Below are 13,546 nucleotides of genomic sequence, written 5' to 3' on the forward strand. Positions count from 1 at the left end.
CAACCTGTTGTTACCTTGGCCATTTTTGAAGACTGGCGTGCCCCTGGAGACGCGTCGCTTCTGATGACCAAATGCATATATTGTCTGCATAGATCGACACATGAACGGATTGCGGAAGGGTATGAACCAGGTCGATGAGCACGGGGTTAAATAGCGTGGGGCTCAAGATTCCGCCTTGTGGTACGCCACGGTAGATGTTGTGTTGTGATGACGCACTATCCTCTGTTTGCACAAAGAATAGCCTGTCCTTCAACTAGCTGAAAATCCATGGAAAGAAAGGCCACCTAGGCCGACACCGCCCAAGGCATCCAGGATGGCTCGACGGCTTATGTTGTCATAAGCACCTTTTGCGTTCAGGAACATCGCCGCTGAAAGTAAAGGCTTGTTTTGTGCTGAACAGACGAGACAAGGTCTATCAGATCGTCTGTAGAAGAGCGCCCACGTCAGAAGCCTGCCATAGCGTCAGCGTAGAACTTGTCGCGTTCTAGATACCACTCTAGACGCATCAGCACCATCCTCTCCGTCCCATTCTCTAAACAACTGGCCAGAGCAATGTGGCGATAAAACGCCACGTCTGGGGGTGATTTATCTGGTTTGAGCACAGGCACGAGCATGCCGAGCTGTTTGACCGAGCTTGCCGGGAGCTGCCTATGTCATCCCATCAGGCCCAGGCGATGAGGAACCTCTGCACGCTGCCAACGCCGCCTGCAACTCCTCCATGGAAAATAGATTGTCCATACGAGAATCCCGCGGCATTGGAACGTCATGGAGATCACATGTGGGGAACGAAGACGGTAGACCAGCAACCTTCAAACAGAAGTCCTCCGCTACGTCTATCTCTCGGCGACTTTGGCAGAAAGCCAGGCATTTGATGGGGTGGCGTTTTTGCTCTGATGTTCGAAGACCGCGCACCGTTCTCCATATAAGGGACAGGGGTTTATGTGGATTAAGAGAACCACAGAAAGCCTTCACTCTTAGAGGCGGCAGGGAGTTGACCCGGTGTTGAATCTTCTTTTGTATGTGTCTCACCTCCCTTAAGTCGTAGATGTACTTGGTGCGCCTGTACCTTGTTCAGCGCGACAGCGAATTTCTCGAAGCTGCTCCAATACTGCTTCGAATTCAGAAAATTTAGGAATAGGCCTCAAAACTCTTGTGGCTTCTTTAGCAGCGTTGTTAATTAGTTTCTCGGTGCTGCAGGTATATAGTACTGGATCTTTCGGCAATTCTTCTCCATAAACGACGTGTATTTAGGCCAGTGCATGCGTTGAAGAACTGTGGTAGAGTGTGACTTGCGTATGCCGTCGTCCTTAACGTATGTTGGAACGCGGTCCCTACCATACGTTTTGTTTTCCGTAAACCATTTCACACTGGTACTGAGGCACCTTGAAACAAAAGTTAAGTCGAGGCAGCTGCTCTATGTCAATCCCCGCAGAAAAGTGGGACTGCCGTCATTTAGGCAGCAGAGTTCATCTTCCGACGCGAATGATACTACACGTCTGCCTCGACAATCCATCTTTAAGCTTCCCCATAGCTGATGATGCGCGTTGAAGTCGCCGGTAATAATCCATTGTCCAGGTGTCACTGTTAAAATTGCACTTAGTCTCGCGATGTCAAATCGACTCAAATGTAGGCACCTACTAGCGTGAGTGCGACGTTCTTGCATTTTATAGTCAAACATGCGTACTGATTGTGATCATCTGGTGCCACTGGGTGTAAAACATTAGTGAAATCGCACCTGTCGCAAACGATGACTTTGCTGCGGTCGCTAGAGGTGGCAGACATGAAAGCTTCATATCCTGAAAAGCGTGTTTAAGCGTGGCTCACAAACGACCATGATTGGAAATTTGTTCTTAAAAACAAAGTACCGAAAGTCAGAAATGCGCGATTTAATGCCTCTGACATTCCACTGGAAGATAGACGCTTCCTTGACTTGTTTAAGGAATTCTTTTCAATAGAGCGTTTAAATGTGATAGCGCATTCTATGTTCTTCATTTAACCGATTTTGGCCAATCCAATGCCTGGTTTTTTGTAACTTCATAAGACTTTAAACTGTGATTTCTTATGTGCCCTTATTTTAGTTTAGCTAAGTGATCAGACTTGGTGTTTACTTTAGTGCACATATGTGACTGAACTTTTTGTTGCTGTGTTACTGAATTGACTTTCAGCTTTAGTGTGGCATTAGTCTACTTACGTGACTGGACTTTGTTTTTTTTATAATATTGAGTTGTCTTTCAGTTATAGTGTGACGTTGATGTACTTACGTTACCGGAATTTGTGTTGTTATGATTTCACTATTTTCGTTACGATTTATTCGTTTTTTTTAATCCTTATGAGAATAGCTGTAGCCGACGCCAATTAAAGCCGACAACATCTCCTATATACCATATAATAAAAAGAAAGATACCACCTGGTACGCAGATATCCCAACGCCCCAAGGACAGGCATCCGTGAAGGGCCGTCATGGATTTCGATTAGTGTGTTCCACATATTCGCTGTGACGTTTTCTACATTGCGCTACAGATAGTCTAACAGTCTTGATCTTCCTTTCCTTGATTCCGTCAGTGTTCTGAGAGCGGCCGTTTTTAATCGCCATGTCGGCTTGCGACCATGCTCAGACCTTATGAAGTTTGCCTGCTTCAGACCAGTATACTCCAACCCTGGAGAGTATATGAGGTATGTAAATAAACAAATCTAGTAAATAAATAAATACCTGAATAACTACGTAAATAAATAAATAAATATCCAGGTCATGCTGATATGCTGGCTCACGGTAATAATAAGTTCGCGTCTCCAGTCACCGCCTTCGGCTATACTGTTTTCTTGGCCATGCTCTTGCGCTTTACCTTACGCTTGGCACGGGCGCCCTTTCTGATTGCGTCACGCCACGCAGAAACACGTGCGCTTTCGAAAACAAAAATGTGGGGTTTTGCGTGCCAGAACCACGATCTGATTATAAGGCACACCATAGTGGGGGGACTCCAGAAATTTGGACCACCTGGGCTTCTTTTACCTTCACCAAATTCCAAGTGCACGGGTGTCTTCACATTTCACCCCCATCGAAATGCGGCCGCCGTGGCTGGGATTCAATCCCGCGACCTCGTGCTTAGCAGCCCAACGTCATAGCCACTAAGCAACCACCGCGGTTCGCGTGCTTTTTAAGAAGCAGTACTCTTTAATTATATGGTGGTTGTAAGGAGACGCTAAGGCAGAGGAGGAGTGTGGATAGAGGCAGGCGGACCTAATCTTGAAAAGCTGCCAGCAATCGCTCCACCCGAGCAACGCTTACCATGTGCAGTACAATCTGAAGCCGTTCAGAAAACAAGTAGTGAGGAATAACGGCGCAACGAAATTAAACCAAGGCCGACCATCCACAGTACACCATCCATCTAACCTCACCTTGCCATACTGCCCACACAGCTCCCCATTCCCTCTCCAGCTTGGTTTCGCCGATGTAGTTGAGGTAGAGCCCGAACAGCTCCGTCTTATATATTTAGTGCCCTCGTAGGAACAAAACGTCACATAGATCTGCTGCTACCTACACTTACTGAATCTACCTTCTTGACATACGCCACTGGGAAACAATATTTGTGCTAAAAATACGTTATTCACAAATGTCTGCGATAGAGAAGTACTTTTGCACAATTGGCGGAAACCTCGCGCACGAAACACTCCAAGGCGATACAATGAACCGATTGACAATTCCGATTTCTCTCGAGTCTCTTCACGACAGCCGCGCGCCAATCTCAGGCAATTTTCTTCAGCTGATCACCTCCTGTGACTATCTCCATCGCAGCTATTCGTTGATGCCGCCATCTTGATTTATACATCTTTGGAGAACCACTGTTTGCGTTTCCCGCTTTTCGTCTTCCTTGCTCTGTATTGTTCTGCGCCCCTGGTTTCGCTTGACATTTCTATTTACTAAATTTGTGATGCCTTTCTTTAGGCCCTCGCGTGTGCACCCCATGGGGCCGTGCGTCGGCACTAGGTCATCGAGTGCATTTGGTATCAGAAAAAAAGCTAAAAAAGAAAAAAAGAAGATGGAGCACTCGATAAGATTAGATTCGACATCTGTAACATGCAGGATCGAAATAGGTAAATGCGCGTTTTTAATCATAATTGCATTTTCTCAATTGTTCACCCGCTGGTGTTGTTCAGCAGTTGTGCCAGTGTTCTACTGAGCACAAGATCGAAAGTTCGACTCCAGACCGGGGTGGCCCCATTTCAATGGGAAATAAATACAAATGCGCTTGAGCGCCGTGTTTCGCATGCATGCTAAAGAATCCCACGGGGTCACAATTATTTCGAAGCCTCCCCTTCCTACTGCGCATCTCAAGTTCTCGGAATAACTTAAGGACCTTTAAACATCACAATTCAGAAATCCATTCATTCAGTAACACGCTTGCATTTAGCATGGCTACATGACCATGTTAACTGCGTGTAGTGCAGAAGCCGGTTGTTGACACTTTGACTCAGTGGCCGGTGTAACTCTAACATGACTCTTTGCCTAAAATACATTGTAGAACAGAGGACAAGGAAGTTACTACTTACACACAGTGGCAGGACAGGGTAGAGTCAAATTTCAATAGAGCTTTTATTTGAAGTGCGAAGGAATAAGTGAAGGTTGCTTTTAATTTCATCGTTGAAACATTCATTGGAGTTATACGCTTCATTCAGAGGACAGCAGAATTTTAGCATTGGCTGTTAATGCTATTTACATAAGCAAACATTCCATGAACAGCACAATACACGTCCTGAATGGATGAACCAAAGACACCTTAACTGCGCGTCTCGTTTCTTCTGAAGCGTTCAATTTTTTTTACGCCCTATTTCATAGATGTATGTGTAGGTGGAGCTAAGCTCGAACAAGCGGCAAACCAACAACAAGCTTTGTACCGTTTGTAAACTGTACACGCAGCTAGAGGTACTGTAGCCAAGTGGCTGGAAATTAAATCTTGTCCTTCATTTTTGTGGTTGTATTACGGAGAAAAGGACGTCCACAGAAAGATATCGCACAAGTAACCCGGTTCAGAATCATTTAGCACGGCTTCTAAAATGCGTTATACGCTTGCAGTCGGTGCTACCTTTTTGTCGAGCCTTTCGATGCCGTCTCCCTGTTACGTGTTTAGTCTTTATGTTGTATAATGAGACCTTTCAGTTAATTACCATTCAGTATGTTCACTTCGCAAGCGACTAAAAGTGAGTCTCTAGCAATAGTGTAAGAAGCTAAACAAGTCCACTTTGTCGTCGACGAAAAATATCCACCGTGAGCAGAGAAGTAATTCTCCGGCACTCACGAAATTGTCCTGTATGAATACATTATTCCCTTTGAATCATCTATGGTCTTTTGATCTCAAAAGTAAAACTGTTAATGTTAATGTTAATGTTAATGTACTGACTAGAACAACCTCGTCCTCACAGATCAAAGCAGAAAAAATGCAGATAGCTCTCTTTCTTTTTCGTTTAGGTCGAGCGAGTTGAAAAAAAAACGTGCGACGTTAGATGGCAGACCTGGAAAATGCCATCATAGGCGAGTTCAGAGAGATTGAGAGAAAGGCAGCCTGAAATACAAACAAGCACGGGCAAGGCAAAACAAGACCAAACAGTTTTCGACAGTGGGCGCGCGTTTCGGGCGGCCCGTACTGTCAATAGAATAACGGCGGCACAGAGTTCTTCTTGCATTGTTCGGCCTTCCTCGTCCGTATCCTCATCCTTCTTTTTCTTTTTTCTTCGCTGCTCCAGCTTTCCCAGCGAAACCAATTCCTGTGTGACTCCCGCGATAGAAAAGTCTCGCACCTTCCGGGTCGGCAGGAAACAGCTTTGCTTCCCGCTGGGCGTGATCGCACTCAACTCTGTGCCACGTGACGCGCTCGCACTTGCGCAGCTCGGCTGCTGAGCCAGTCCGCGCCCCCGCGCGCACTTCACGCTGCTTAGTCTTTCGTTCAACCCGTCTTGGAAATACGCGCGAGCCGGTGGCTGGTCTGCCGGCTTGCCTGCCGCAACAGCTGAGGCCACTCGACGCGATGGCGTTAGGGCGGGCTTTTCACTTCACGTGGCGCGCCACCGAAGCGACGACGTGAGACATGCGACGGTGACTACGAGTGTCCAGGCGAGGCCGGATGTCCTCAGTTGACTAGGAGAGCCAGCTGCACAAAGACAAAAAAACGAAGAAACTTTGAGAAAGACTCATTGTGCGAGAGATAGTTGAGTTCGACAACAAATCGTGGAAGTTGTTTGCACCTGCTACTGCATGCACAATTAAGTAGAGCTGCGAAGGGTGTTTAAATGGAGTGGATCATCCCATTGCGTTCCGCTCGAGGAGACAAAAAGACGGCGGTATCAAAGAGCAGAACCAACAGACGTGATTTATAACCCTGTCAAAACTTTATGTACATTCGCTGCCACGCTTCAACAGAAACATCCGATAGGGAGACTAATTCACGTTACCGTTCAGTAGAACCATTAAAAAACGCGTGCAAAATTTGATCAGGCTGACCCGAACCCTTGCTCAGTCTCACAACTTATGCATGCCGTATATTTTTAGCATCAAAGTGTAAATTTCTTAAGCATTTTCTTAACATGAGTCCCCTTATATTTGCATGTTCATGGAACGCTTATAAAAATGCCGATTCGCTCTTTCAAATATTGACGTGTAGTCCCTAATGTCTCTATCTAGAAGAACCTGGATGCGAGACCTATCTGCAAAAAGCCTAGGTGCGAAATATTGACCGGTGTTTGTATGCTGCAACTAAGGAATACAACTAATTTTTCATGGTCAGAACTGCCCTTTTGCATTGAACCCCGAGTGAAGTCGGTATTTACTTGATGTGTGCGCCTGACATTGATAGATAGCTTCCGGCACAACGCTACAACTAAATATAGTCTGTGCAAATAAGCATAAAAGCACGCAATAAGGAGGTTAGTATAAATAGGAGCTGAAGGTTTTCTGTTGGTCAGATTCAGAGGTTTCCTCACTATGACCAGCTGGCCGGGCCTCCCGACCGACCCGCTGACATTGGCGGTCCACCCGATAAAGGCCCGCAGACAGGCATGCCGTTATTCCATGCGAAGGCCTACTGCGCCTCCGCTTTATAGTAGGGCTTCTTGAAATAAATTTGCTGTATTGTGCTTTGTCTCGGTAGCCGGCTTCCCTGTAGTTACAAGCTGACGCCACGACGCCACATCTTCCGAGGCAGCGCCGGAAAATCAGGGGCCTCATGTGACCATTCCACTAGGAGCGCGCTATACTACTAATGGCATGTCCCAACCACCAAACCAGGACACGCGCCGAAGCTTTTTCGAATTCTCAGGCATGCTGGGAGTGCTATCACTACCTTTTCGCTCGAGAAACTACATATAATGTCAAGATCGTTTCTCCAGTCCACAGCATGCTGGGGACTTGATGCCAAAAAAGAATGGAACATGTTTAAATCATCAGAAGAGATAGTGTTTGCGTACAACTTGTAGTGGGATAAACTAAGCTTCACCGCAATTGATAGAACAAGAAACGTGTGTAGAGTTTGAAAAAGACTCTTAGGCAAATAGCTAAACCAGCTGAATTGGCGGGTTTTCAAATCTAATGTTCTTTTTTTTTTATGAAACATAAAAGGGAGAAACGTAGTCACCTTATAGCGGTGACGACTACTCCGTTTCGCATAGCGCAACAACATTATGAAATATATGTAAGAAAATGAAAAAAAAAGAACAGGTAATAGGGTCAGCAATGCATAGCACACAGTCCTATACACCCATGAACATATCAATATAACAGGCAAATGCAAGTTTCACCCCACAGAGTTTGTAAACAGTCACAAACACACGCAAACAGCCTTGTTGTAGACTGCGATGAGCATATTGTTAGATAAGGAATTACGAAGAGTTGAAATAATGCACGCACAAAAAGAGAGAGAGAGAAATATAGATGACGGATTACACAGACAAAGAGTTCCTTTAGCCAAAGGATGGACCTGTAGATAGATGCAAAATGCTCCAGAGCAAAACGGTGTTTTTTTTCCCCAGAAACTGAGGAAAAACTGAAAATGGGAGCATTTCCGTTGCTGCTGAATTCTTAGGCTGGAGACTAATAGAGCATTTCCTTACCCTGTTTGTGACAGGAATCCTCGGTGATCTGCACATACATTTTTGTAAGAGCACTAGAGATATTACAAAGTCCATTAGACTGTGAGGTGGCCGCACGACCATGATCTTTTTTTCAATTACAATTGAACTACAGTCAAACGACATTTTTAAGCGCTATTACAAGAAATAAAATCTAAACAATTTCTAGAAACTACTTGGCAGAGAACTGTTTTCAGACTTCACATGCATAATTTGCCCTTGTGTATATGTCAATTTTCTACACTTGTAAGCAAACTTTATCCATAATGTAAAATGGGAAGTAGAGATACGAGGCTATTTTTTCTGACCAACGCCTGAGTTCCCTGCTTATTACTGACCCATCAAACTTGTCGCCGCATTTCACTGATATAATGAGGTCCAACAAACAGGTCGAGCGCTCACATAAGCTCCGATCCTACGTCATGGCAACGGAACGCAATTTTCGTGCTTTCAAATATAGTAAATATCGCTTAGTGCAGTGTGCTGTATTTCGCTGTCACATGATTTCCCATTTGTAGGCATAATAATACTGCAAATACCTAAATATACTGACGTAAATGTATGAATATCTTCTCTTTCGAATTTTGTCAGTTGCCATTCTACTTGAAATTTATTTATTGGTGTGATTATCACATTTCATATCTTGTCGTTCAGCTTCATCTGTTTAACATGTTGCAATTTGTATCCGTTTCAATTGCTGGCATTCTGATATTACAGCGTCTATCTTAGTGTACGCTGTAGTCGGGGGTCCCCTTCGTTATTAGTGAAAAATTTAAACCCTTCGTAATTGTGTTAAATTTTCTTTTCAACGTCATGCATATTGTACCTCGTGTATAGCTAGGGTAGAGCAAAAAAGAAAAACATGAAATATGAAGGGCCACTTAGGCAGGACGAGGTTAGTGTGTTTCCCATACCACGTGTTTAATTGCTTCGTGCATTGTTTCTGTGATGTCGCCCGTTGTCACTGCCGTTTATGTGCCACTTCGATTCATCCCCTGTTCTCTCTAAATATTGTGAGGTTTCTAAGCGGTTTAATATAGCTGTATGATGGATGTGTTTGGTGTCACGTCTATACAACGTCCTCATAATGTTCCGACATAAACAACTTTAAACCACTTGCCTCAGATTGTCTTTTTTTACCACATTTGAGAACCTGACATGAAAGCGTTTCCTTTTCGGGTTGACAAATTGGTCGATGTGCTTTCTAGCGATGTATTAGTGGCTTAGTCGCGGTTAAATTTTCTGGTAAGGCGCAAAAGAAAATGTATTTAACGTGCCGTCTGAAAATGCTTGTGCGCGCCTGAACATATATTTTAAAGGAACTCGTCTTTTCAAGGAATGAGCTGGGTATTGGAGACTACAATAATTACTGCTCATATAACTAGCTTATCGCAATATATCGCAATAATGGCTGCATGGCACCAGTCATGGGCGCAATAGAAAGGGTGAACATTGTTAAGTCTCGTTTCAATTATATAGACCTATGCTGTAAATTACACCAGTCGTCTTTTCTGGAAACTCTTAAAACGCAAACATTGTTGAGGCTAAAGTAGCGCAATACACAGCATAGTATGGCGTTACGAAGCGGCACGAGCTATCTCTGTCGTTGTGTATTTCGCTATATTCTTCTTGAAAATGGTATACCAAATGATCAATGCTTCTACAATATTGAAATGTATACACATTGCACCCAAGTTTCCATGAATTCGTTGAAATACCAGAGTTTCGGTACACATCAGCAAAACAAAGGACCCTATGTGAAAAAAAAAATGCTGACGCTTCCCAGACCACCTCAATGCATAGATATTTGCTTGGTTGAGATAAAATGACTGCGAACAAGCAAAGAAACTGGGTGCTACCTCTAAATCTTAACAAGCTTATTTGTCACCAGGGATGTTAATACTACTCATATACCTACGAAGACTAGCAGTAAATGCAAAATTCGAATCCTTAAGTAAGTACTTCGCTACTATTCCGGACATTTGCCGTTGGGTGAAATAAGAAGTTATAGAAAGATGTTGAATAATCAGTATAAATGTTTTAGTCAACGCCCAGCGCCGTTATACACAAATGTACATTCATTACATTTATTTTGCTTTTTATCCTGCTGCCGTCGGCGCCATCACTGGTCTCCAATCGGCTCTCCGACCAAGAAAGTTTGCGGACGCGTGCTCTAATTTAACCGATGCATCCAAATACGACGCTATAGCTGCGTAATCATTGGAACGTTTGAAAGTACTCTCAGTGCGCACAATGCGAGAATACATGTACGTGTGTAATAGTCTATTTCATTAGGCTAACTGGTAGAGTAGGCCGGCTATTAAGCGTACGGTTACCACTGGGACATTGTAGTTCCAGGAGCTGAGCAGTTTTTATCTATCGTAAGCAGAGTGGCACATGCGAGTCACATAATATTCCACATCCTTCTTGGCTTAATCATAAACCGACATACGAAGCGTTTCCAGCAAAACATTTCATCGGCATTCTCCGGAGAAGTTGATATGGCTGCGCATTCGTCGCACCGAAAACCGGGCCAACAGCTGGACTGCTGAGAACGAAACTCGTAGTTGTCAGGCGAGCAATGAAAGATTTACCTCTGCCATACTAACGTCAGTAATGCAGCAAGAATGTGAGTAACCCAACAACAGAGCAGTTTAATATCGTTAAGAAAGAAAATTTCATCAAAAAATATGCTTGTCACCGGATTCGTCCTCGACATAACTTGCGTGTAAAACTCGCACAGGCACATACGCACGTGCATAAATAGGGCTCATTACTGATGTGACCACGCTCGGGCTTCCTAGATTTTAGAGCGAAAGCTTTACTAACCTCGTCGAGCCGAGTTTCGCCGTCGCCGCGAATGTGACCTTAATTTGACCGCAGATGCGCCGTAGCCTTCGCAACGCGCCACGCGACTCGCCGCGCCAATTTCCGGTGCCGCCGCCTGACCACGTGACTCGCCGCGCGCCTTTCAAAGAGGATATCGCCCCGCGGACATCGCCCGGCGAGCTATTTCACTTAAGAGGGTCCGGAATGCAACAGGCATCGCACCGTCGTGATCAATGTAGCGACCGCTTTCGGGCCCTGTCCGTTTGTGCTTCGACGCTACGCATGTTCGCGGCGTCTCTTTGCATGTCCACTTGCCCTTTTCCTGTGGCACAACAGGCGTGACACCGTTGAACGATGCGTGTCTGTCCAAGCCTAATCACAGTCATGTCTAGCCACCGACCAAGGCACAGCCGTTATACCTGGCTTAACGATAATTGTATACCTTAGTATAATAAGTACAGCTGAATCAAAGGTTAACCAAGGGAAACCAAGACTTGACTTATGCAAGCTAAAGCAAGCTTTCGCTTTCCATATCCAGGGTTAGCTGAGCTAAACCGCAGCCAATTTTTTACTGTGGTTCTTTAAGTACAGAAGAGCCGTGTGCACTAGTTGATTGCCCTGCAGTAACAGATAAGCAAATGCATTACGTGAAGGATGACTGATTACAAGGGCACGAGATGCTGTCATAATGATGATGATGATGATGACGACGACGACGACGTCAAGCTATGCCGTATACGCATTAAGGGATATAGGCCGAGTTTCGAGCGGCACAGGCAAATATACAATAACTAGATAGACCTAAACCTCAATGAATAGACCAAATGAGAGCTGAAGATAAGGACTGTGATTCATTCATGAGTCAGAAATGGTTGATAATTTCTGTGATTAAAATAAAACAGACAGAAAGGACTGCCAAAATGAGCTAGAAAAAAAATTACAATAAAAACAAAGTTAGGAATTCAGTCGACGGAAGTCACAAATGAAATATTTCATTGCATTGGATATCTTGCTGTTGGTGTTCCCCGTTATGAACTTTCTAAACAAGAATTCTTAAGAAAAATTCAAGCTCAAGCCAAGATGTAGCGCAGAAGAATTTCCTGCGCCGTCCACAGAGAAACCAAGGGCATAGGAGTCAGTAGACAATGGTAAATTATTTCAATTTCGTTACAAAGCAGATATTGCGAAGAGAGCGCCAGCCTAGATCTGTGCCCGCAAAGATTTAACTATATACGGACCTTCCAGTGTTTGTCTTTCTCCGCGTTATCACTTTGCTTCTCTCAGTGTGCTCCAAGGCACTCCTCATGGCAGTGTGTCATTATAAAACAGTTGCCGCCCATGTCACCACACTAAAAGTTAATTGCTCGAAACACTCACAGTCGACCCTGATCATCTTCTCGGCGAAGATTGTTTGGAACGAGGGTGCGTCCGCGGAGACTTCGCATTTATACGTGCCCTCCGATGCGGCATCCATGCCTCGGATGAACACGCTGCCGTTGACAGAGCGAATCATCTGCGAGAGGACAACAACAAAAAAAGCACACAAGTGAACGTGGAGAAGCGTATTCGCCGCGGCAGTTTTGAGAAGCGCAAATTGCGCAACGCATTTGCTTCGCTGTTTCGATGCGATAGCATTATAGGCGGACTTCCCCGATATTGTGCGCGTCCGTCAAACAGAAAACGTGGGTCGACCCTGGAGATAGTTCAATAGTAAATTGGACCGCTGCCATACTATGCTGGACCCAGTCATCTCTACGCTACCAATTGTGCTGCAAAAGATTAAAAATTTTATAGCATTTAAACACCAGCGTCACGAAAGATTTGTTTCTCTTAGATTTCAGCCTATGCATGGGGCCTGGCCTTACTGTAGCTATATAAAAATGCATAACTCCCAACCGTATAAGAATGCTCTCGCGTACTTTGACAATTGTAGCTAGATTTTGCCCTAATTCTTTCTTGATGCATGATCTTATTTCTTTCACAAATTATATGTCAAAACATTGAGCTTTAAATATCTTTGCATGGTCTCCACCTTCCGGTGGCCATGAAAAGCTATTTATTCCTTAATGCACTAACATGGAAATTTGTAAAATGGACAACACAGATACGTCGCCGTAATTAACACGTCTTAAAAAAGTATAGCTGTGCATTCTGTGCAAGACAGTTGGCTACAGACACAATCCTTCAGCCGCACGTTAGGTCTTATTTGCACGCTAACACCCCTTAACATTGCTCATCAAACCGGCATAAGCTGGGCCGAATAAATGCAGCATGATAACTTGATGTTGAAAGTTAAAGGCTTATGTGAAATTGCAAAATTACCCGTAGGACAAGAAGCTGGCATTTTCTCGCTTATAAAGGGCTCTATTCTGCTCCCTTAAGCTGTCGTTCTGTCTTCGCACTGTCTGTCCGCCATCACAAAAAAAGTAATTTTTTAATGCTTGCATTCCAAGCAGACAAATTGCTGCGTAAGGCTGGAAAAGTTTTGATTTATTATTGGCCAACGTTGGATGCTGCTAGCAATAGAAACTGATGACTACTGCTCAGCAAGCGGTCGGGATCGGCAAGCGCGTGAGTGTTCTCGTACAATTCACTTTACCAG

At 44.4% G+C, this 13,546-nt stretch overlaps 1 protein-coding gene across 1 annotated transcript in view; it reads right to left on the reverse strand.

Annotated features, from left to right (window-relative positions):
* Positions 1–4,572: 4,572 nt before the first annotated feature.
* Positions 4,573–13,546, reverse strand: part of LOC142582938 (uncharacterized) — an 87,833-nt gene continuing 78,859 nt past the window's right edge. The window contains exons 3-4 of the mRNA XM_075693085.1: positions 12,322–12,457; positions 4,573–6,143 (exon numbers count right to left, since the gene is read on the reverse strand). Coding sequence (XP_075549200.1) covers positions 6,046–6,143; positions 12,322–12,457 — 234 coding nt within the window. The 3' untranslated portion in view covers positions 4,573–6,045. The remainder of the gene's footprint in view (positions 6,144–12,321; positions 12,458–13,546) is intronic.

This window comes from Dermacentor variabilis, chromosome 5, assembly GCF_050947875.1.
Source record: "Dermacentor variabilis isolate Ectoservices chromosome 5, ASM5094787v1, whole genome shotgun sequence".
In the NCBI taxonomy this organism is placed as follows: Eukaryota; Metazoa; Arthropoda; class Arachnida; order Ixodida; family Ixodidae; genus Dermacentor; species Dermacentor variabilis.